Source organism: Acartia tonsa, chromosome 2 (genome assembly GCF_053477335.1).
Source record: "Acartia tonsa isolate MP-2025a chromosome 2, ASM5347733v1, whole genome shotgun sequence".
Lineage (NCBI taxonomy): Eukaryota > Metazoa > Arthropoda > Copepoda > Calanoida > Acartiidae > Acartia > Acartia tonsa.
This window is the reverse complement of record NC_137261.1, coordinates 25,301,617-25,328,087: the sequence shown is the minus strand read 5'-3', so window position 1 is coordinate 25,328,087 and position 26,471 is coordinate 25,301,617. Positions and strand designations below refer to the sequence as shown.

General features: G+C 34.5%; 1 protein-coding gene across 4 annotated transcripts in view; it reads right to left on the bottom strand.

Annotated features, from left to right (window-relative positions):
* Nucleotides 1–26,471, bottom strand: part of ACC (acetyl-CoA carboxylase) — a 152,192-nt gene that overhangs the window by 99,913 nt on the left and 25,808 nt on the right. For all 4 annotated transcript variants that reach the window (XR_013875481.1, XM_080149909.1, XM_080149917.1 and 1 more), the window contains 12 exons: nt 19,991–20,102; nt 19,527–19,640; nt 18,508–18,627; nt 14,785–14,959; nt 14,281–14,337; nt 8,359–8,409; nt 6,690–6,774; nt 6,031–6,139; nt 5,549–5,657; nt 5,216–5,364; nt 3,529–3,657; nt 137–232 (listed from right to left, as the gene is read on the bottom strand). Coding sequence is in view for 3 of the 4 variants with exons in the window: in XM_080149909.1 (XP_080006035.1) it covers nt 137–232; nt 3,529–3,657; nt 5,216–5,364; nt 5,549–5,657; nt 6,031–6,139; nt 6,690–6,774; nt 8,359–8,409; nt 14,281–14,337; nt 14,785–14,959; nt 18,508–18,627; nt 19,527–19,640; nt 19,991–20,102 (1,306 nt within the window). In the remaining variant the exon portion in view is untranslated. The remainder of the gene's footprint in view (nt 1–136; nt 233–3,528; nt 3,658–5,215; nt 5,365–5,548; nt 5,658–6,030; nt 6,140–6,689; nt 6,775–8,358; nt 8,410–14,280; nt 14,338–14,784; nt 14,960–18,507; nt 18,628–19,526; nt 19,641–19,990; nt 20,103–26,471) is intronic.

Genomic DNA, 26,471 nt, shown 5'->3' with positions numbered 1-26,471 from the left:
TCGAGATTAAAGAATAAATATTTTTTGAAAAATTTGGTGATTTTATTTTTATTGTCAAGGATCCGGATCCGCATACAATCAATGCGGATCCGCAACACTGTGTATGACTATAACTTTTACTATAAATAGACTATACCTGGAAATATTCTTCAACTTGCAGGTATTTGTTGACCAGGTACTGAACTTGGTGCTTCAACATACCCCGCACTCCGTGTCTGTACTTCTTGCAAACCTAAACAAAATAATTCCGTTTCCAAAGTGCGAAAGAGATTTCAAAAAATCAAATGACTTAGTATTAGGATAATTCAAAACTTATTTTCCAATAATGATATAGAAAAATTACAATTTTTCGATTCTTTTTTCGGCCTTTTGTGTTGGCTTAATCTTGATACTTTATTTATTACTAGCGGCTACGCCCCTAGAGGCCTCTAGGGGCACTTGAGAAGGAGAGAGTCGAATTTAATAACCCAATTTCTTATTTTAGATTTTAAAAGAAAAAGTAAAAAAAAAAATTGGGGGGGGGGGCGAAATTTTTTTTTTTTTTTTTGGGGGGGGTTCATTTTTTTGGGGGGTTGGGGGTGTCCCACCCCCCAAGAAAATAGTTATAAACCTTCCCGGGACCTATGAGAAGCTACCCTGTTAAGGAGAACCTGATCGGTTCAGCGGTTAGCGAGATCCTTCGGTACAGACACAGACACACAGACAAACAAACATCCTGTTATTTTAGTAAAAGGATAAACAAACGGACAGAAGGTCATGATTTAGTAAAAGAGTATCTGTGATAGTTGTAATTTATTTAAGAAATCGTTTGCAATAGAAAATAAGCGCAATGATTCAAATTGTTTCATAGTTACATTCCCTAACCTTACCGAATAGAAAGAATTGGATGAATTAACCTTCAACAATGCTTTATATCCTATCTCAACAAGGTTAATCAACACTGTAAGGAAAATTGGTTTCTAATCTAGTTAGAGACACTAATTGCCTTTGATGTTACATAGTACATATAATAATTTTATTAGCATAACAAACTCTTGGGAAAAATCCTTTGTCATGTCAATTGACCACATTTAAACCCTACAAAAGTTTATAACAATATTGAAAACATATAAAATGTCTTTATTGGGTTTAAAGGATAAAATAAGAAGTTTGAATGGCCTCTAAATTAGGAACAGCCCCCCTTCTAACAAAAGTATAACGTCGATGTTTTGTCAAAAATTATTAAGAAGGAATGGGGGCTATGGAACAGGCCAATTACAAAAAAAGGATTTACTCCATATTTTAAATATTTCTAAATAGATGGAAAGAATATAGAAAAATAAAATTTAGAAAAATTCTGCATTCTTAACATTTTAAGAATTGCAGATAACTTAAGTTTACATTTTCCAACCTTCTTAATAAAGGATCTAGTGCAGTTCACGGTGAAATGTTACAAGTTATCTCAAAGTGCATATAAATGAGCGAAAACGACTTATTTTCAGCGTTTTCCTTCAGTTGAGCTTTTTTGTGGATCTTGGCTATTATGTCCTTCTTATGCCGCTTAAAACGGTGTACGGGCATGACTTGTTCGTTCAGCTGTTTGGCAGCTAGCATTCTTTAAAGTTTATAGATTTGTGTAGATATTCGTTACAATGAACAATTTACAGTGAACATCACTAGATCCAATTTATAAACTGTATAATATTCTTAAATCAAGGTAAAAGTTATTGGAAAATGTATGGAAGACTAGAACAATGGGTATTCGATAAAGTACAAAAAGTTATTCTATTTATATATTTTACTTTATGACTGGTTAGTTAATTCATTTCTCAAAACAATGAAAATTGGTTTCATACCAGCAAATTTCAATATAATTTAACATCTTTAATTTTTTAGTGGTAAAAATATTCCTTCTTTAAATGTTAACAGAACCTTTCAGTAAAAGTCTGAGTTTGATCAAGTACTGAGAAAAGAGAAACCTTAGGATAAAAATTTTCAATCTTTCCTCGTATGTAACTTTTAGAAGCAATTGAGTGATTCATAGAACCTTTTAAAACTCATGAATTTGATGTATAAGTTGAAAAGAATAATTTAGATATTTTTTCTTATCTGAATTCTGTACTTTCATGATGCTAAAGTTCAACTCATAAACCGAGTTCTTCACTTCATAAAAGTTTCATATAGGCCCCGGGTTTTGGTCTGTCGGAGACGGAGGGGACATTGGACTAAAAATATGAATTAAAATATATTTCTATTTGCATAAATTAATACAATTTAAAAATTTAACACTAATCTATTTTCAAATATATTTATAATTGAAAATATTAGAAAATCTATAAATGTATCCTCTGTAGAAAGTGTTAAAATCAGAGAAAAGGATAAAGATCTTTCAATTTGAATTAAGTATATATTACAATTACTTTAACATTACTTCGTTACTACCTAGGAATTTTACAGCCCCCCCCCCCCCTCCACCTTAATAGTATTAAATAGTATTATTTAAAATCAAGGACCAGAAGGGGTAAACACTGTACGATAAATTATGACAGCACCAATAGCGATAAACAAATCTTTCCCATCTGGAAATTTAAATTATTGATGTAAAACTTTGGACACTTCTAGATCCTTATCGGGAATAAAGTTTCCCCAAGTTTTAAGCTGCAAAATTATAGAACGTGTTTGAAATTTTTGGGGACCAGTGCTATTAAATTCTCAGTTGTACCCTAGCTCCTGTAATTAAATTAGTGCTTCCTTGATTTAAAGGAGAAATTTATATATTATATTTTTCAAAAATCATCACATAAAAATGCTTCAATCATTTGATACCTAATGTCTTTCCATGTCCCTTGTTAAAATATTGAAAATTTTGCTGGCAATATTTGAAGTGAAACTAATATTTTACATACAAACAAACTTTTAAATCCTCGCATTTAATAGTTTAACACGAGAATTTAGGGCATCAGGGTGGGATTGTTAAGCTTTAACACGGGTTTTAGTCCATATGTATTTAGCTTATTTTATATTCATTACTTAGATGAATATCTTAATTGTATAACATAAAATATATATTGCAAATTTGTAATATTTGATGATAATTCAATTTTTCATAAATAATATAAATTGGAATTCATCAAAGTATTTGATGTTAGATTATATATCATGGAAAAATTTTGAGGATCAAATAAAAAGGATTATGAAGTGTTAACAGGGGTGTATATTTTTAAACAAAGCTGAATTAATTTCCCCGTCTCAATTTCCTTATTATAATTTTATTATGAACATATCCTTAACTTGAATTTCTCATCCCCTTCCCCAGCCAATTGCGAGGGAGGAATTTTTCAAAATGTACACAAAATTTATAGAAAAATTCATTTGAAAGGAACAAAAAAGGAATTAAGGTTAAGTAAAGATCATATGAATATAAAAAAACGCTTTTCCTCCTAAAATCTTAAGTTTCTTTCCATAAATCACTTAATATCAAAGTGCCTTTTTCTCATATATAATATTCGACTGTTAAAAGGTCATATCAAGGTAAAAAAGTAAACATACCTCCACAATAGGGGTGACTGTCATTTCAAAGATGTCTTTTTCAGCAGTGGGCAATCTGGCATTCATTTTGTCTATCTCTGTGGTTATACGTTGAGAGGGAAACTGAGCGATCACGCTTGTTATATTCTGACAACAATACAGACATAAGATTTAATTTAGATTTTTTTTCTTATGTTTCGTCTCGTCTCGAAGGTTCCTACGAGTAAAAAGGGAAATAAGGGGGGGGGGAAGTTTTGACACAATTAAAAAAATAATTTTTTTTTGAAGAGTTAGAAGTCAACCTATGAAACAAAATATGCATATTTTTTAATGTTATTCACATATTTGAAGAAAAAAACGCATATTTTGTTTCATAAGTTGACTTTTAACTCTTCAAAAATTTTTTTTTTTCATGTTTACCTGTACAGAGAGGACCTGAAGGCCTATCCAAAAAATCTTAAAACTTGGGAAAATTCATCATATAAGAATGATTTTATCCCTAATAACCTATACTCTCAGTCCAAAGATAAAGCCTATACTCCCTGTTTACGCAAATGTGTCAAAACTCCCCCCCCCCCCACGTTAATTTTTAATAATCGTTCCAACATGAAAAAATTTAACACTGATGCCTTTTCATGTAAAGACGTACAAACCTTAAACATACATGTAGATTGTAGATATTATATTCTAAAACTTACAGACTGAACATGTTTGATAACAATATATAGCACCCGTGCCCTCTAAAGTGATTTATAAATTAATACAAACTAACCAAAAACTAAACATTACTGTTTGAGTAAACAAGGATGACAACATCCATAAAAGCGAAGCTCTGAAACGATATGACAGACGAACATTAACTTTTGTTGAGTGTCAGAACTGAATATACAAAATATGAAAATAAAAGGTTTGACAAAATTATACGTAAATTTGTTGCAAAACTTCTTAAATACAGAATTCTGTTTAATTACATACTGACATTTTTGATACTTGATTATAGAGATGCTTCGCTCATAATATTGTACCTTATTGTGGTATTATCCTCTTAGAATTTTTTTTTTCAATATTGAAAATTTGAGTACCCCCCCCCCCCCCCCCCCCCGACAGCGAACTATGAACTCTGGCCGCAGCGCTCGGCTCCCTAGCCTGCCTAGCCGCAGCGCTCGGCCCCCTTGCCTGCCTAGCCGCAGCGCTCGGCTCCCTAGCCTAAAACCTAACCTAACCTAAAATAGTTGTTCGTCGGTAGTCGGGGGGGGGGGGGGGGGGGGGGGGTACAAAATTGAAAAAAATTGAAAAAAAATTTTCTAAGAGGATAACGCCCTTATTGTAATAGGAATCAGTAATCAAAAAATCAGATCGATCGGATGATTTTATCACATAAAAAATTGTTATTAAAAAAGTACAAAAATCAACATGTTTAAAATGGACGTACAGACATTCTGATAACGATTATAGAGTTGCTACGCTTTCTAAGTCGTACCTAACTACTACAGGAATCACCATGCATAGTTTGAAATCGATAGGACAATTTTAACATGCCTAAATTAACGAATAAAAGCTAACTATATCGGACGGACGGCCGTACGGACGGACCGACCCTAATTATAGAAAAGCTTCGCTTTTAAAAAGCGCTGGAGTTTACCTTACTCGCATCTCCCTATTAAAGCTTTTGTAAATTAATCAAATTATAGTATCTGTAAAGTTCCTGTTCATAGTTCTTCAATGCTTTAGCAATAATTCTCTGTAGGTCTGAGGGAAGCCTAGCTCCGACACTGGACATCACATCGTTCATGTTGTTCAGGGGGAGGCGGGGCTCGTGGAGTAGACGGAGGAAATCAGTTATCAGTTGGCGGATTTCTAGAAAGTTCAAGTATTTTGTTCTTTTAATTAATGTAAGGATTACCTAAGGGATATTTATATTGAAATCAGTGATAAAAATCACTTTTCCCCCAAAGTATTTTGTTTTCAATTCAGCCTTTGGCAGGACGCAAATGTTAAGCAGAAAATTTTTTTGATCATTTCTGATCATAACTTAACATACCTGATTCGAAAAACTGATCTGGATAGCAGTATCCGGCCAAGGCATTCTCCAGCCTGCTGCGGACATGCAGGAACTCCTCGTGCAGTGAGAAGGGACCCGCAGGCAAATCCTAAAGGATATATAAAATATAAGGTTTTAATACAAGCTTTTTATGTGCAGCACTGTTAGTGACCTTGAAATTAATAATCATTTTAGGCAACTTATTGGTTGTTATTTGTAAACGATGGCAAAAAGATTCTTAAAATATAATAATTCCTTAACAAACACAGTTCGGCTATATTTTTTTTACATTTTAAGGACCTCTTTGAGAGAGGTACACGACCTTTCTTCAACCTAGAAGAAACACAGCTAGATGATTTTTTGACAAATGCAATAACCTCCGCCAAAATTACAATCATACATAATCTAATAATTACAATAGTACATAATCTAGTCCTTGGGATACATTCAGGTCATTAATCAGGTCCATATTATCTTTTTACCTGTGATTCAGGGAATCTGATCTCATTATTGAGCATGGCTCTGTTCCTCTGGTTAGGATCATCCAGGGTCATGGTGGCTATGATACTGGCAGTCTCCAGAATAGCTCCTACCATTTTGCCAAGTTGTGATTTTTTTTTCATGACAGGGATGAACGTTTTGCAATATATCTAACTAGCGGCTACGCCCCTAGACGCCTCTAGGGGACTTTAAGGTGGGATGGGGGGGAGGGGGAGTCCACACTCCCATTTAAAAAAAGGGAGGAGTAGGTTGCGCTAAAAATCCGTTAAGATGTGAGTTTTAAGGCTTTAAAATAGTGGTAGAACGATAATATTCACTAAATATGAGTATTTCATCTACTACTGTTTTTAACATAAAACTTACAACCTTTACGGATTTTTAGCGCAACCTACTCCTCCCTTAAATATTATTTTTTTCTTTTTTGGGGGGAAGAATAAAAATACCATCCTCAAAAATAGTTACAAACCTTCCTTGGACCTATAAGAAGCAGCATTATAAAAGAGAACCATATCGGTTCAACGGTAAGAAAAATCCTACAGAAAAAAGCTTACTACTTTAAAGAATACGAAGAGAACCTAATAGGGAGGGGGGGGGGGGTGATTAACACATTCTAGTAATTTTAAAATGGCACAACATTCCTGGTCGTTTAGAGTAGTGGACAATGCCAGCCTCCTTGACCCTCAGGGTCATGGACATCTTCATCACCTCTATGATACAATACTCCTTCATACACATTTTAAATTAGGATTTATTTTCAAATACATATAGGTATTTACTTTGAAATACCTCCAATTTATTCCATACATAATCTAAAATTTATCTGTCAGTCCATAATATAAGCACAAATTTTGCTAGATCATGGAAAACTTCAAAAAAAATGACTACTCCCTCACAAAAAAGAGACATTTTCATTTTTCATTATCCTTATTTCAACTAAAAACCCCATCTTTTCTCTTTCTCAATCGTTATATCATTAGTTATTATGTTACATTAGGTACAGATCCATGTATCCATGACAAGTTTTAGAATGTTTGTACAATGTACACCCATGCACAAAGTGTAGCTTTGAGTGACATTTAAGTTATGCGAATATTTTCTTTCAAAATGAACATCAATATTTGCAAACAGTGTATAATTTACACACACTACAGTTACATAAACATTTGGCAACAATTCTAACATTTCAGCAAAGGTTGGTTTTTAAAAGACATTTTAATCAATTAAGTGATAATTGCTTGACAATCAATCAATACCTAGAAATAATAAAAACAAAGTAAAATGCCGCGTATTTTTTTATAGAACAAAGCATTTAATGCAATACCTTCTTTAGCCTATAGAAAATAGGGGAATGTTCAATGAAAAATAAGTGATTTCATTTTAATAATGTCGTCATTATATTTGAAGAGAATATGATTCGTTATCAAATATTAGCAACGCACACAATGCCGATATGATGCTTTAAAAACTGGACTCAGGTATTTAAGTCAGCAGAGAAAAATGATTTTAGCTAGAGCTGTGAAGAATGGTTGAAAGATGCATATTCTTTAATTCAACCAGCAGCCAGCTTAAAGGACACTACACTGGTTGCTTTTAGGCAAGTAAACAATATTTTAATGTAAAAAAGGAAATTTTAGGAATATGGAAAACTAATGCACTAAGCCATATTATTATACAGCACGGTTTCATATTAGTCAACTTAATTTCCAATTGTATTTAGTCTTCTTCGATCCACTTAAGAAAAAATTACTAAGATGTTTAAAAAGTACAAAAAAGGAAAAATTCTATGTAAGCTAAAATGATCGAGTATACCTTAACCTTCACCAAAACTTAGTTAAAACTATCTTGCATAGAAATTGTAAAGTTTGGACTGGTTCAACATTTAAAATTGAAAAGATTTTGGCAAAATCTTGATTTTTTCTATATCTTTCTTTTCTCTCTCTCTCCATAGTTTGATCGTGCGCTCCTTTCCCTTTCATTTTTTAACTAAGATTCTACTCTACAAGTTCTGTACGTAGGTATTGAGTAGATTGGTAAGGGAAGGTATTGAAGTGGAAGAATAATAAACGAGATAAAAAAACGTAAAAAAAAGAAGTAGGTAGTGTGTATGTGTAGGTTTAATTTCAATACTGTGAAGGCTTTAGACTATTGTAGGGAGGAGTGGCAGTTACAAAAAGATAAAAGAAATTTGGATGGAGCAGTTAAATAAAAGCTAAATCAGGGGTCATTAGTTTGGTTTTAAGAGCAGCGCTATCAACACAAGTAATCGTCCTTGTTTTGCAGTCCAAACAATCCAAATATAAAATGTTCCTGATCTTTGAAAGCGTGTTCTCCATCCAGAACTAGATATTTTATCAGCTTTCCTAAAACAAATAAAATCAATGATTAGGGAGTTAGGAACACGCATGTGTAATAACACTAATTTATGATTTTGTGCATCACAAACAAAACTTATGTGTGTTATAAAACTGTTCTTGACGTATTTAATCAACTAATACATGGTATGAATTCGTAATATAAAAGTAACATGATCTCTGATAAAAGGACAAAATTATTGGATACATGTTTTGGTTACTGTAAATGAACCAACCAAAGTTCCCAAAGTTTTTAAGCCAACGAATAAGAGACATGTTCTTAAACTTTGGGAACCACTTTAATTTAGAGTCCAATTTCGACTTCCTTCTCTTGAAGAAAAGATTATTTGAGTAAGATATTCTTAAGTAATCTTTTTAAAAACATTAAACGCTTTTTTACAGTCTAAAATACACAAATAAATGTTTTGATTCCTTGCTGTACTGAACTTTGGTGAATCATTTATCATTTTAAAAAGCGAGGGTAAATAAAAATGGACGATATATTTATATACATTTCTAATATTCATAAGAAAAATTAAGATTTCTTAAAGTTTTAAATTATTTGTTGAAAAATATTTGAACTATCCAGTTTGGAACCAACAATCAAAGAAGTTTTTGAGGCAACGAATAAATAAAACTCTTGGTAAGAGTGTAATATACAGTCCAATATCCTCTCCCTCCCTAAATTAATACCCAGCATGAATGAGTTATGGCTATTCTATATACTATTTTCTATGATCTAAAGTAATTGTCCAGGCAACATGACAACACACTTGATAAAAGCCAATGTTCATTACCCAGGGTTACAAGTTCAATATTATAATATAGGTATAGGCAGAAAGATATGTTTCTAAATCATTAAGGGTCCAATATAAAACTAACTAGTTTTACAGTTTAGTTTCTTGACCATTACCCAAGATTGAATTACATATATCTTAATGGTTTTACTTTTGGTTAAAGGTTATATTGTTATATTTATTTATATGATTCTTTAATAATCAAATATTATATTATGTATTATTTTCTTGAGCAGATTATGTTCTTTAATTTGTCAAATTCACGCAACCTTCCCTGAGATGCCCTAGGGTTGTAAGGGGGGCGATTTGTAGAAAGTTAGGATTCTATATAACAAGCAAATTATATCATGCTTTCCCTCGTCCATGCTCCTTCATTCATATGAGAGCGCCATTAATTAGGGTGGCTTAATATGGAACACTTGCCAAAACTCTAGGCCAGGGTGATGTAATAATTGAGTAGCTTCCACGAGAATTGCGGGTCAGCTTATAACGTATCATAGAAAACACCCAGCTGTGTGCGAAGCTTACCAATCTATGATTGGCCAAAGGATTCTCACTTCCAATATCCGTGTGCATCCTAACTTCAGAGAATCATGGCTACAAACAAACAAACAAACAAACATAAAATAACATCCCTTTTGTTGTCTGAATGACATACATCTTTATTTTGGATTAATGGGAGTGACATGACCTCTTTAAGTGTGTTTTACAACCCACATTGATCAGTTATGTAAACCCCCTTGATTTTGGTGGCAAACCCATAAAAGAATGTTTACTCACAAATTTTCTTCAAAAAATAGAAAAAATATTTTTTTGACTCCTTATCCTTTAATTCTTTGATTAGGCGTGTATAAGGATAAGAATGGACGCAACAACCCACCATGTATCACTAGATACATCACACACACACACACACACACAAATATAAAGTAGGTGTAGTCCTTTGATGTGAATGCAGTTTAAATGTGCAGGGTTAGGCGGGGTGAAAAGTAATTTGAGGGGTGTGCTATCTGCCAGTGTGGTCTTCTCCATGGAGGAAGGGGACATTGGGCTGTTTATTACACTAGTCTCCAAAGTCTTCTAATGACGTTTTCTTGTGGTTGGTTCATTTAATTGAGTGTCCAAAATTTCAACCCTTAATTGTAATCTACAGAAGGGGTAATCATTGTATCATAATTGGGGATGTACATCAAATTATCGGCCATTGTCTTATTCCTTTGGGTCCCTGGGTTTTCTCACTGCACTATAATCTATGTTGCATATTTTTTATTGTTTGTATGGCCATAAATATGATTGTGTGTGTGTGTGTTTGTAAATAGTTTTCAATGAGATGCTTTTAATCAAATATGTACTCCCTAAATAAACAAAAATATACTCTCTAATCAACAAAAATTAAAAGTTTGAAATTTTCTAGTTAAAATAAAGTTTTCTGCTAGTAGGAAATGCAAAAATTTACATTATTTAATATAAATTAAAGAATTAAAATAGTAAATTTGAACATAGCGAGATTATTCCTTATAAAATATATGCATTGCTAAATTGAATTCAGTTTATGATATTTGTTAGAAAACTTTTTCAATCTGACCCAGATTTGACATAAGAAGGAAAGTTTTCAATTTTTTTTGTAGTGCTATTATTGCTCTAGTTTTGGGGACTCCGGGATTTTTAAATTACTGCTTGAAGACGAAAATGAAATTTTCCTATGAATTGATTATAAAACTAAATTAAACAAATAAGTTACAATGAATAGGAAAATCGAGAAAATAATTAAAAATGTTAGTTTTTGTTACATTTTTACCCTAAATTTACACCAGGTTTACTTTTAATGTAATTTTCTGTATCTAGTAATATTAATAAAGATATTTCAAACATGAATTACAAATATAATGAAATGAAAAATTGTTCTTTATATTAAATATCTTTAGTTTGATTCTAATCCTGATTTTGGATATATTGACCCTAAAACCTGACCATTACTATCACCTGCCCAAATTGTATATCCTTATAGTAAAGTTGGGGCCGGAATAACAATTATAAAAGCTGCGAGATTTGGGTTTCTTTTTTCTTGAGTTCTATAGAAAAATAATGGATGTTAAATTAAGTGGATATTGTAATAGAGTGAAAAGTTGTTGTAAATTTAGATTGCTAACAAGGAAATTGTTTGTTGGTCAGAAAGTTCATCCAGTAGGAGAGTAGAGGTTGGGGAAAGGGGGAAATCATTATTTTAACCCGCTGCAAGTTTCACTTTATTAGAGAACATGAAATTCTAGTGTAAGTCCAAGTAATAATATATCCATTAGAAAAATAGTTTATATGAGACACAGTACAAATCATTATTTGACGACTTGGATGTATATCTTATATATTTATTAAAAATGTTTGTCTCACAAGACTTGAAGGATCTAAAACTGCTAAACTGAGAGTTTGGTTTATTGCTGGCAATTTTCATAATTTTTTCATATTAACCCTTAAAGGGGCAGGGTCAATGATTTGATCCTGTCCTAAATTGATAAACTCTTTACATCTTAATTAACATCTTTGATATAATTTAGGCCTTTTAGAGACCCCTCCTAAGTTCAAAATACCCAAACATTACAGCTTCAATTTTCCCATAAGCATCATTTCTTGCCAGGAATAAATTGCAAAGCTAAATGCTGGAAGAAGGTTTGCTCTTCTAAGAGGTTCAAAAATAAATGTATAAAATATGTGCACTGAAAATTGCATCGATGTGTGGGGTGGGATGGGGGGTGGGTAATGTGCATGTTTGGGTGTATTTTGTATATATGTTGGGCTGCAAGGGCGCACAGGGGATTATTTTGCTGAAGAAAATTTCACTTTGGGATTGTTCAAGATCTTGTTACTAGAGCTTGTACTTTCACGATAAACACTAACCCCCTATTGTAATAATGGAGGGGGGGGGGGGGGGGGGGAGTTATTTCCTATGCCTAACCTCTGCATTTGGACCCAAAACCTGCAGCCTATACCTTCAGTGACTTAACCTAACGGGCTAACCCAGTGTCTCAATATAACTATACCTAACCTGACTTAAAGCAACAAAAAAACTAAAACTCCCTTTTTCAATTAACTAGGCACTTTAGGAGAAATAAAAAAAGATAGTTAAAACCGGTTAATTCTTATATAATATATCGAAAAACCAAGTTAGTGTCACTATTCGGAATCTATAGTTACGATTCACGAAACTAAAAAACAAATATAAATGTAGAATTTTTAAAAAGTTAAGCTTACAACTTTTTTTCAACAGCCATCTCTTAATAAAAGTTTATTTAAAAATCTCTAGTTTTTGATTATTAATAAGAAAAAACGCACACATTTTTAGGGTATAAAAAACATTGGGAATTTAGTTTCGATTTGCCATACATTCCTACTACATTCTTGTTTTGGTAGGTGTGTGTGTGTGTGTGTTTGTGAGTGTGTGTGCGTTTATTATTGTACTAACCATGCAGTAGTCTATTTACCCACTACAGGTAATCTACAACAATGCTTCACAAATAAAATTACAGTACAAAGAAGGAGAAATCTTGGGTTTGCCAATTTTGTCAAATCAATGCCATACTTTTTACAATGATCATGGTTATTGTGGTAAATTTGTTGAAGTTTACGGAATACCTTTTTAAAAAACAATATTTACGATTAGCGGCCTCTTGGAGGCTTTTTTTCCCGGAGAGTCGAGAATTTAATTTTGAAAATATAAATATACTTTGGCAACTTATAGCCCCCACATTTATTTTTTTTGGAATTTGCTGCTTTTAGAGAAAACAAAGCTTAAAACCACGTTAAGAAAAGCAGTACGATTCTTACAAGTAAAACCATATCAGTCAAGTGTTTGTTGAGAACTTCTCAATCTTTAAGAAACGGGCTAAATCTAATATAAAGAAATAAAAAAGGTTACTAGTAGTTGCTCGTTTGTTTTGACCGAAATAATGGTAATAAAATATATTTTGCAAAGCGTACATTTTGTATTTAGGTATTGCATTTAAGTTTAAGATAAAATTAAATATATAAAGAGAACACTTCCTTATTGTACATACTTTCTATAGAAGAACTCTTTTGTAATCATGATATGTCCTCTCAATTCACCTTTGCAATTTAAAAAAAAAAGATAATTGGCCTATTTTAAAGGATTATTTTGTGATTTCCTCAGTTTATGATAAGATTTTTAAAATTGGTTTCCATTCTACTCTTCAATGTCTTTTCTGAATGCACTATAAAGCCATAGTTCTAATGCAATGACTCCTATAATGAAAGCGTATAAATTATAAAGTGAAATTACCAGGCAAAATGCTAGATGAAATGGTTCAAAGTTTTACTGAGGAGTTTTCTTCACCAAATGCATAATAAATGTCTTAGTAAAAGAAATATTTTCAGTGCTACTCAGTTATGCTCATTAAGAGATATAAGTTTTCCGGAATTGTAATGTAGGGAGTAGATTTGAAGTCTGCATCAAATTTTAAGGAGTTTTTATAAAATTCGTTTTTTGTATAATTCTTTATCTAAAAGCGGAAATACAAATTAAGTTAATTAATTTTGGCATCTGTGATTGGTGGATTTAAAAAATCTGCGCTCTGATTGGATGTCGTACATCATTCAACCAATTAGAGCGCAGGTAGTTTAAAATCCACATATCCTATTGGTCAAAATTAATTAACTTAAAATGTATTTTCGCTTTTAGATAAAGAATTTTACAAAAAACGAATTTTATACCTAAGAAATCCTTAAAATTTGATGCAGATTTCAAATCTACTCCCTACATTAAAATTCCGGAAAACTTATATCTCTTAATGCTCATTTGTTTTAATTAACCAAGAAGAACCGACTATCAAAGGCCTTGAGAAAATCGAAGAAACAATAAATGGTTAAAATATCAAGAAACCTTGACTCAAAAAACCTATCTGCAAATATGAGACAGAGAACCTAAAAATCAGGATGGCGTTTATTTCTCTTATTTGTCTATTGGATGTATAAACTGATGTATCGTGGAGATCTCAAATATGTTACTTCTTTCATAATAAGCTTTTTATAATGACTGAGTTGAGTTTTTGTCTTATTTATTCAGTCATATTACCTGGACTTGTGGCTCTAAGAATACTTGGGTCATTCTCTTTCTCAAACACCATTGTCTATAAAGGTTCCTTAATCACAATTAAGAAGGGAGAACCTAATCAGTTCAAAAGTTAGCGAGTTCCTTAAAGAAAACACAAAACCCAATATGTGAACAGGGTTGGTTATTTTCAGATCTATTTATTAGGTATGTCTGAATTTTAGTAATCCTAATCTATTAGATTCATAAAAAATGGGGGCATTTTTTTGCGATATGCCGTAAAGTTGGGTGCAAGCATCCAGTCAAACACTTTTATTAGATCAAATTGTTCTTAATTATGAACAAAGCATAATTAAGAACAGTTTGACAACGGTAACACAAAACTTTATGGAAAATACGCGAAAAAAAAGATCTCGCTTAGAACTAAGGTGGATAATAATAGATATTTTTGCCTCACCAGCAAGCAGCAACAATAATTTTAGGTAAGCTAGGGGAGAAGCCACTAGTGCAAAATAAGGAGCCATCCCTGATTTCCAACAGCAACTCTGTAGCCTTCAGCTTCTTCATGCATGTAGGTATTGTAGGACTGGCCCTCAATGTTCAGATGTAGTAGTCCATCACTCATCTGGTGCACCTCCACCTCCTTGTGCGAGCCGTTCAACTCCAGCCAGTAGTGTGAGGGGCTGGTGCGTGTCGCAGATACCTGTAACAAAAAATAGATAATAGTTATTTATCGTATCGTATTAAAAACATCTTTCGCGGATATAAAATGTACAATATTAAAAACAGTTTTTTTGGCCTCGAGATGGCGAAGGACGGGCTAAAAAATGGTTTTAATATTATGATTGTACATTTTTATTTTCGTAGAAAACTGTATATACTACGATGCTAGACATAGCTAGACATGAGAACCGGTTCTAATCTAGCAGATATTGATACGTTTCAAAGCCATATTGTAAATTTACTTTAAAGATTCACTTGTATAGGAATCTGATACAACTAAAAATAGATATTTTATCTCATTTATCTCATGACGATATCCTATAATTTACATAAATATACACTATGGGGTATCGAAACAGAGAAGTTATTAAAAAAATGAGCTAATGTGTTGTGAAATCTATCGCCTCTTTAAACAACATATTTGAAACAAAGGAAGAATAAATATAAACATTTTGAAATCCATTAAAGAAAATAAACTAAACATACTAGAATTATACACTTGAAATAAAGATAGGTAAAGTTTGGCCACATCACTGTCATACACAATACAGATGTGCGGATCTTTATAGGAATAAATAAAAAAATTTTATATGTTAAGGTTTAAACTTTTAAAAACAATGCCATTGGCGGTCAAAATTCTACCTTTCAATTTGAACTGTACAAGTTAACAAGTTCCGTGTACAAAATATTTTTCAAATGTGCTGCGAATGTCATAAAAACGGGGGTCTAAAACTTATGTTTAGAGCAATTTTAAGATAATAATTCATAAGAAGAGGTTTATTTGAAACAAAATAACAATAAACTATTAAACTATTGTGTGAAACAAATATATTAGAGCAAGAATTAAAAATGTTGAAATTTTCAAAATCAAGGGAGAGGTAGGTTTCGGATAAAATCCGTAAAGGTTATGTGTTTTAAGTTAAAAACAGTAGAAGAACGATAAAAATTTATGTTAACTTTAAAAAAAAAATTGTCTATAGTTCTTTTCAATAAGAAGTACACATATTGAGTGAATATTATCGTTCTACTACTATTTTTAAGCCTTAATACACACCATTACGGATTTTACCCGAAACCTAACTCTCCCTTTTTCCTAAGAGTACTTTTGATTTTATTGATTAAAGACTATTAATCAGCAGGTACAGATCCACACCCCTAGGTCTTAGGTTCAATATTATATCTTGCTTTCAACTATGCAAATATAAATTCATTTTCAATAGTGCAAGCAAGCAAGGACATCTTCTCCTCACTAATATATAAACACATTAGCCTGTACCAAAATATTATTTATTTTCAATAGTGCAAGCAAGCAAGGACATCTTCCCCTCACTAATATATAAACATATTAGCCTGTACCAAAATATAAATTTTTATGAGTAGAAGCAATTAAGGATATCTTCCCCTCAACAATATATAAATAGATTAGCCTTTACCAAAAAATAAATTTATTTTCAATAGTGCAAGCAAACAAGGATATCTTTCCCTCACTACCTAATTTGTAAACACTTCCATATTGTGTTTACAGAACTTGCAAACCTACGCACATTCACTCTTGATTTTTTGTCTTTTTGTATCAATCTTTTTAGTATTAACAATATTTAAATGGTAACACTTTTTTAGCCAGTCTAATGAAACACACTTTCCCTTGTCCACACCTCTTTCTTCTAATGGACAATGAAGCTACAAAGCATAAGATGCAGAAGAGTAGAAAGAGTTGGAACAAGTAGAACATACAAGGCTGAAAATCATGATTATACTAAGCTACAAGAAAAACTCCATCAAAAAAAGTGTAAGGTAGGTAGGAGCTCTTGGCAAGGCAGTTCTTCAAGGGGGGGGGGAAGTTTGTACAGTTATAGGAAATGAAAATTCGGTACCAAATTTTGGCCTGGCCGTTTGGGCTTGTTTTAATAGTTATCAGCCTAATTCTTTTTGTAAACTCTCTTTTATGATTGGATCTACCTGTAAAATTTTGTAAATTGAATTTTGGGACTTTCCCTCTAGGGGCTAGTGGGGCAAAAGACCCCCCAAAACACTAAAATTTTAAGTTATGGGCTTATTTTTAAAGATATCAAGCTGATTTTTTTAATGGAACCTTTTATTACATAGATGAGTTGATTAGCCACCCCATATTTCATTTTTGCACTTTACTTCTAGGGGCTTTTGGAGTAAAACAACCCCCCCAAATACAAAATTTATAAGTTTTGAGCTTACATGCCCCTAGAGGTAAGGTGCAAAAATGAAATATGGGATGGCTAATCAACTCATTTATGCAATAAAAGCTTCCATTTAAAAAATCAGCTCGATATCTTTAAAAATAAGCTCATAACTTAAAATTTTAATGTTTGGGGGGGTCTTTTGCACCACTAGCGCCTAGAAGGAAAGTCCCAAAATTCAATTTTCAAAGTTTTACAGGTAGATCCAATCATATAAGAGATTTTACAAAATGAATTAGGTTGATAACTATAAAAACAAGCCCAAACGGCCAGGCCAAAATTTGATACTGAATTTTCATTTCCTATAACTGTACAAACTTCCCCCCCCCCTTAATACTACTCCGACTGTTGTCAAAAAAAAGCTATTTCACGCAATTAACACCACGAAAACGCCAATCAGAAAGTTTTGTGTTGACAATAGCATTATCGTGTATAAGAATGAGATACTACTTTATGTAGCCAATATCTTTAAGTTCAGCAATAAGCTGTACGATTCGGTTTTTAATCCTGATGTTTATCATTGTTACTTACTTGAGCCGAGAGTGGCAGATATCCTTCTTTATTCTACCATATTAAATAGAAAATAAAAGGAAGGTGTATGGATGAATTCATATGATCATATCTTTATTGATGCTGCTTGTAGACTCTAACAATCATCCCAAGAAATTTAACTGCGCGCCATAACCACACACACACACAAACACAAAACATTTTCAAAGTTAATACTCCTAAAATAAATTCCTTGGTAGGCCCTTGTTATGATGTATTTGCATCAAACATTAACCCATTATTCTTGTAGAAACTACACAAATATATCTCTAAATTGTAAAGACTCACCATGACAATGTACAAATATGTTTAGGCATAGGCATGGTGGGTGGGCATACACAATACAACAACAACTTTGAACATATTCATTATTATCAACAATAATATTGATAATATGCTTTAATAATAAATTAATAATAGATCATTAAAGTTTCTAATGAATATTACTTAAGGAAAAGCAAATTAAATTGATAATAATTCCTCCATACGAAACCTTTACTTGACAATCATTACAGATGAATAGTGCCTAATCAAATCATGCACAATAAAAGTTAATATAAGTTCCTAGCTATTCCTTTTTGGTGCGTTTCATTTTGAGAAAAGATTTTGTTCTTTCTGAGCAACTTAATAGATCAAAAATGAATAAAAATAAATAATTTCTTTTTAACACAAAAAATTCACAAGATCAAAGTTTCAAAATTAAGCATTAAGAAGAACACAATTCTATAAACTCTTACTTTCCCAGACTTTTCTTTTTAAAGCTCACCTTATACTTAAAGCTAGCATAGATGAGGTCAACAGAGACTGTATTACCAAGCAGGGAGGCAGGTTGAGTCTGACCTCGCTCCAGAGAGGTCTTGAATGACTGGAAATTGGATTGAATGGTCTGAAACAAAATTTGTTAATTGAAACAATTAAAAATCATGAGTTAGCAATTTTCAAAATAATAAATGACTCCATGAGCCATAATGTGAAGCTTTAGCTAGCCCTATTGGCTATACAAAGTGTCTCGTCCTACTCCACGACTATGAAAATCACTAAGAAACAATGGCTACAAACACATACAAAATAGATTTGTCTTAAGTTTAAACTAAAATCAAGGAGAATATCGCCCCCTGAAACAATCCTTATAATAAAGTAACAGGATGTTTGTTTGTCTGTATGTTTGTACCGAAGGATCTCGCTAACCGCTGAACCGATCGGGTTCTCCTTAACAGGGTCCCGGGAAGGTTTATAACTATTTTCTTGGGGGTTGGGACACCCCAACCCCCCCAAAAATGAAAAATACCCCACCAAAATTTTTTTTTTATTTTTTTAACTAAAATTAAAATAAAGGGGGGGGCACCCGGCTACCCCCCCAAAAAAAATTTTTTTTTTTAAAACCCCGACCCCCCAAAAAATGAAATTTTTTTTATTTTTTTAACTAAAATTAAAATGAAAAAAAAATTTTCTTTTAAAATCTAAAATAAGAAATTGGGTTATTAAATTCGACTCTCTCTTCCCCAAGTGCCCCTAGAGACCTCTAGGGGCGTAGCCGCTAGTGTTAAATATTTTAATTAAAACATAAGGAACTTAATAAATTATTAACAGCGTTTATATTTGATTTCGCATGATAGTTGCCTAAATAAGGTACAGTTTAAAAATCAGTTGTGCTGCCGTTTCTTCACAGTTCCACATTGTATTATTCATTAAAGTGATTCCAATACTGTACTATTTCACTTTTGCGTTTTAGGTTAGGTTCAAAAACGTGTCAAATCCCCCCCCCCCCCCTTGTTTCTTTTATACCTGATGTGCAATGTTAAGAGAGCCACAGATAAGTGATAGGATGAGGTCGGGTTTGTCTGCCTGTTCCTTAGCTGCTATCAGCTCGTCCAACCATCCGGTGTTGAAACTATTCACCTACAATTAGAAAAATATACATATAATAAATAGAAATTATATTCTGAAACTTACAAGTTTAATTTCAATATGCCTTCTAAAATGACATGTTAAAATTATTTTGTTGGTGGAAAAATAGAGATTTCAGCTGCAAACTATTCGTTATTAGTGACAATAAAAACAAATGTAAGTAAATTTTTTAATTATTAAATCATCTAACTAGGTTTTTTCTTATTGTAAATCGATCAAGTCTCTTAACATTTATTGCAATCTATGGTTTAGTTACTAATTAACTTCCATTAAATACACTAAAAAATGTTAATATGAACTGTTAACAAGCAACAATGCGCAACATGAGGGCTTTTTTTTACCTGAAACTGTTGTTTCTCGAGGATCATGACTAGATGTTCAACAATGGTTCTGAAATCTCCACGAATTGATAATTCTTTCAGGGCAACAACTAGATTTTCCCGCGCTTTCTCTCTAAAATTAACATTTATTTAGTGGAGTTACAAAGAACACTTGCTTCGCCTATTCTCCAACAATGTAAAAGGGGGATGTGGAAAATAACCATTTGGGCAGGGGGGGGGGGTTTACTCGAGAACCCTTAGAGCTAGAGGGAGCTAATTTTGGATATAAGCTTCTATGGGGCCAAAGTTACTTTTAAAATTATCGTCGACCCCCCACCCCCCCCCCAAAATTTTTTTTTGGGGGGGGGGGGCGGGTGGATTATACTATAGGATGTTTCTCATAAATGACTTGAGATAAATGGAGCAAACCTTGGGATACAAGTTTTGTAGGCCTATATTTGATTTTAGAATTATCGTTGACCACCCACCCACCCCAAAACCCCTAATTTGGGGGGGGGGGTGAATTATACTATAGGGTGTTTCTCATAAACGACTTGAGATAAATGGAGCAAACCTTGGGATACAAGTTTTGTAGGCCTATATTTGATTTTAGAATTATCGTTGACCACCCACCCACCCCAAAACCCCTAATTTGGGGGGGGGGGGGGCGGGTGAATTATACTATATGGTGTTTCTCATAAACAACTTGAGATAAATGGAGCAAACCTTGGGATACAAGTTTTGTAGGCCTATATTTGATTTTAGAATTATCGTTGACCACCCACCCACCCCAAAACCCCTAATTTGGGGGGGGGGGGAAGGGTGAATTATACTATAGGGTGTTTCTCATAAACGACTTGAGATAAATGGAGCAAACCTTGGGATACAAGTTTTGTAGGCCTATATTTGATTTTAGAATTATCGTTGACCACTCACCCACCCCAAAACCCCTAATTTGGGGGGGGGGGGCGGGTGAATTATACTATAGGGTGTTTCTCATAAACGACTTGAGATAAATGGAGCAAACCTTAGGATACAAGTTTTGTAGGCCTATATTTGATTTTAGAATTTTCGTTAACCACCCACCCACCCCAAAACCCCTAATTTAGGGGGGGGGGGGGTGAATTATACTATAGGGTGTTTCTCATAAACGACTTGAGATAAATGGAGCAAACCTTAGGATACAAGTTTTGTAGGCCTATATTTGATTTTATAATTATCGTTGACCACCCACTCACCCCCAAACCCCTAATTTTTTTTTGGGGGGGGGGGCAGGTGGATTATACTATAGGGTGTTTCTCATAAACGACTTGCAGCAATTTTATTTTGGGTGCTACTCCCTTAGTTTTAGAGATAATTGGATGAAATCTTTTGGGCTGGGTCACTAATTACCCCAACTATTGGTATCTTTAAAAAAACGGCTGCGAGAACGCCGCTCCCGCCGCCCGCCGCCATTTACCGCCGCCACCAAAAAAATTTTTTTTATTGCATTTCTCGCTGAATTAGGCAATTTGGAATCATTTGAGACCATGTTATTTTTTTCAAAAATTTTTTGCCTTACAAGCAACCCTGCGGGGGATTTAATCATTTTTTTCAAATTCTCGAAAAAAATAACATGGTCTCAAATGATTCCAAATAACCTAATTCGGCGAGAAATGCAATAAAAAATTTTTTTTTTTGTGGCGGCTGTAAACGGCTGCGGGCGGCGGGAGCGGCTTTCCCGCCGCCGTTTTTTTTTAAAGATACCAATAGTTGGGGTAATTAGTGACCCAGCCCAAAAGATTTCATCCAATTATCTCTAAAACTAAGGGAGTAGCACCCAAAATAAAAGTCGAAACAAAATTGTAAGTAAAGGGGGGGGGGGGGGGGGGGGGGGAAATGTGGTGACTCGTCACACGACATACCAGCAATTTTATTTTGGGTGCTACTCCCTTAGTTTTAGAGATAATTGGATGAAATCTTTAGGGCTGGGTCACTAATTACCTCAACTACTGGTATCTTTAAAAAAAACGGCTGCGTGACCGCCGCTCCCGCCGCCCGCCGCCATTTACCGCCACCACCAAAAAAATTTTTTTTATTGCATTTCTCGCCGAATTAGGCAATTTGGAATCATTTGAGACCAAGTTATTTTTTTCAAAAATTTTTCGCCTTACAAGCAACCTTGTGGGGGATTTAGTAATTTTTTTCAAATTCTCGAAAAAAATAACATGGTCTCAAATGATTCCAAATTGCCTAATTCGGCTAGAAATGCAATAAAATTTTTTTTTTTGTGGCGACTGTAAATGGCTGCGGGCGGCGGGAGCGGCGGTCCCGCCGCCGTTTTTTTTAAAAGATACCAATAGTTGGGGTAATTAGTGACCCAGCCCAAAAGATTTCATCCAATTATCTCTAAAACTAAGGGAGTAGCACCCAAAATAAAAGTCGAAACAAAATTGTAAGTAAAGGGGGGGGGGGAAATGTGGTGACTTGTCACACGACATACCAGCAATTTTATTTTGGGTGCTACGACCTTAGTTTTAGAGATAATTGGATGAAATCTTTTGGGCTGGGTCACTAATTACCCCAACTACTGGTATCTTTTAAAAAAACGGCTGCGTGACCGCCGCTCCCACCACCATTTACCGCCACCACCAAAAATTTTTTTCAACTACTGGTATCTTTAAAATAACCGGCTGCGTGACCGCCGCTCCCGCCGCCACCAAAAAAATTTTTTTTATTGCATATCTCGCCGAATTAGGCAATTTGGAATCATTTGAGACCATGTTATTTTTTTCAAAAATTTTTCGCCTTACAAGCAACCCTGCGGGGGATTTAATCATTTTTTTCAAATTCTCGAAAAAAATAACATGGTCTCAAATGATTCCAAATAACCTAATTCGGCGAGAAATGCAATAAAAAATTTTTTTTTTTGTGGCGGCTGTAAACGGCTGCGGGCGGCGGGAGCGGCTTTCCCGCCGCCGTTTTTTTTTTAAAGATACCAATAGTTGGGGTAATTAGTGACCCAGCCCAAAAGATTTCATCCAATTATCTCTAAAACTAAGGGAGTAGCACCCAAAATAAAAGTCGAAACAAAATTGTAAGTAAAGGGGGGGGGGGGGGGGGAAATGTGGTGACTCGTCACACGACATACCAGCAATTTTATTTTGGGTGCTACTCCCTTAGTTTTAGAGATAATTGGATGAAATCTTTAGGGCTGGGTCACTAATTACCTCAACTACTGGTATCTTTAAAAAAAAACGGCTGCGTGACCGCCGCTCCCGCCGCCCGCCGCCATTTACCGCCACCACCAAAAAAATTTTTTTTATTGCATTTCTCGCCGAATTAGGCAATTTGGAATCATTTGAGACCAAGTTATTTTTTTCAAAAATTTTTCGCCTTACAAGCAACCTTGTGGGGGATTTAGTAATTTTTTTCAAATTCTCGAAAAAAATAACATGGTCTCAAATGATTCCAAATTGCCTAATTCGGCTAGAAATGCAATAAAATTTTTTTTTTTTGTGGCGACTGTAAATGGCTGCGGGCGGCGGGAGCGGCGGTCCCGCCGCCGTTTTTTTTAAAAGATACCAATAGTTGGGGTAATTAGTGACCCAGCCCAAAAGATTTCATCCAATTATCTCTAAAACTAAGGAGTAGCACCCAAAATAAAAGTCGAAACAAAATTGTAAGTAAAGGGGGGGGGGGAAATGTGGTGACTTGTCACACGACATACCAGCAATTTTATTTTGGGTGCTACGACCTTAGTTTTAGAGATAATTGGATGAAATCTTTTGGGCTGGGTCACTAATTACCCCAACTACTGGTATCTTTTAAAAAAACGGCTGCGTGACCGCGCTCCCACCACCATTTACCGCCACCACCAAAAATTTTTTTCAACTACTGGTATCTTTAAAATAACCGGCTGCGTGGACCGCCGCTCCCACCGCCACCAAAAAAATTTTTTTTATTGCATATCTCGCCGAATTAGGCAATTTGGAATCATTTGAGACCATGTTATTTTTTTCAAAAATTTTTCGCCTTACAAGCAACCCTGCGGGGATTTTGTCATTTTTTTCAAATTCTCGAAAAAAATAACATGGTCTCAAATGATTCCAAATTGCCTAATTCGGCGAGAAATGCAATAAAAAAAATTTTTTTGTGGCGGCTGTAAACGGTAATTAGTGACCCAGCCCAAAAGATTTCATCCAATTATCTCTAAAACTAAGGGAGTAGCACCCAAAATAAAGTTGAAACAAAATTTTAAGTAAAGGGGGGGGGGAAATGTGGTGACTCGTCACACGACATACCAGCAATTTTATTTTGGGTGCTACGACCTTAGTTTTAGAGATAATTGGATGAAATCTTTTGGGCTGGGTCACTAATTACCCCAACTACTGGTATCTTAAAAAAAAAACGGCTGCGTGACGCCGCTCCCGCCGCCCCCGCCATTTACCGCCGCCACAAAAAAAAAATTTTATTGCATTTCTCGCCGAATTAGGCAATTTGGAATCATTTGAGACCATGTTATTTTTTTTCAAAAATTTTTCGCCTTCCAAGCAACCCTGCGGGGATTTAGTCATTTTTTTCAAATTCTCAAAAAAAATAACAAGGTCTCAAATGATTCCAAATTGCCTAATTCGGCGAGAAATGCATTAAAAAAATTTTTTTGGTGGCGGCGGTAAATGGCGAGGGGCTGCGGCGGGAGCGGCGGTCACGCAGCCGTTTTTTTTAAAGATACAGTAGTTGGGGTAATTAGTGACCCAGCCCAAAAGATTTTATCCAATTATCTCTAAAACTAAGGTCGTAGCACCCAAAATAAAATTGCTGGTATGTCGTGTGACGAGTCACCACATTTCCCCCCCCCCCCCTTTACTTACAATTTTGTTTAGACTTTTATTTATTTGCCGCCGTTTACAGCCACCACAAAAAAAAAATTTTTATTGCATTTCTCGCTAAGCAAAAAAATAACATGGTCTCAAATGATTCCAAATTGTCCAATTCGGCGAGAAATGCATTAAAAAAATTTTTTTGGTGGTGGATTTAGTCATTTTTTTCAAATTCTCGAAAAAAATAATATGGTCTCAAATGATTCCAAATTGCCTAATTCAGCGAGAAATGCAATAAAAAATTTTTTTTGGTGGCTGCTGTAAACGGCGGCGGGCGGCGGGAGCGGCGGTCACGCAGCCGTTTTTTTTAAAGATACCAATAGTTGGGGTAATTAGTGACCCAGCCCATAAGATTTCATCCAATTATCTCTAAAACTAAGGTCGTAGCACCCAAAATAAAATTGCTGGTATGTCGTGTGACAAGTCACCACATTTCCCCCCCCCCCTTTACTTACAATTTTGTTTCAACTTTTATTTTGGGTGCTACTCCCTTAGTTTTAGAGATAATTGGATGAAATCTTTTGGGCTGGGTCAGTAATTACCCCAACTATTGGTATCTTTTAAAAAAAACGGCGGCGGGACCGCCGCTCCCGCCGCTCGCGGGGATTTAGTCATTTTTTTCAAATTCTCGAAAAAAAATAACATGGTCTCAAATGATTCCAAATTGCCTAATTCAGCAAGAAATGCAATAAAATTTTTTTTTTTTGTGGCGGCTGTAAATGGCGGGGGGCGGCGGGAGCGGCGGTCACGCAGCCGTTTTTTTTAAAGATACCAGTAGTTGGGGTAATTAGTGACCCAGCCCAAAAGATTTCATCCAATTATCTCTTAAACTAAGGTCGTAGCACCCAAAATAAAATTGCTGGTATGTCGTGTGACAAGTCACCACATTTCCCCCCCCCCCCCCCCCCCTTTACTTACAATTTTGTTTCGACTTTTATTTTGGGTGCTACTCCCTTAGTTTTAGAGATAATTGGATGAAATCTTTTGGGCTGGGTCAGTAATTACCCCAACTATTGGTATCTTTTAAAAAAAACGGCGGCGGGACCGCCGCTCCCGCCGCTCGCAGCCGTTTACAGCCGCCACAAAAAAAAATTTTTTATTGCATTTCTCGCTGAATTAGGCAATTTGGAATCATTTGAGACCATGTTATTTTTTTCGAGAATTTTAAAAAAATGACTAAATCCCCCGCAGGGTTGCTTGTGAGGCGAAAAATTTTTGAAAAAAATAACATGGTCTCAAATGATTCCAAATTGCCTAATTCAGCGAGAAATGCAATAAAAAAAAATTTTTTGGTGGCGGCGGTAAATGGCGGCGGGCGGCGGTCTCGCAGCCGTTTTTTTTAAAGATACCAGTAGTTGGGGTAATTAGTGACCCAGCCCAAAAGATTTCATCCAATTATCTCTAAAACTAAGGGAGTAGCACCCAAAATAAAATTGCTGGTATGTCGTGTGACGAGTCACCACATTCCCCCCCCCCCTTTACTTACAATTTTGTTTCGACTTTTATTTTGGGTGCTACTCCCTTAGTTTTAGAGATAATTGGAGAAATCTTTTGGGCTGGGTCACTAATTACCCCAACTATTGGTATCTTTAAAAAAAAACGGCGGCGGGACCGCCGCTCCCGCCGCCGCCGCCGTTTAC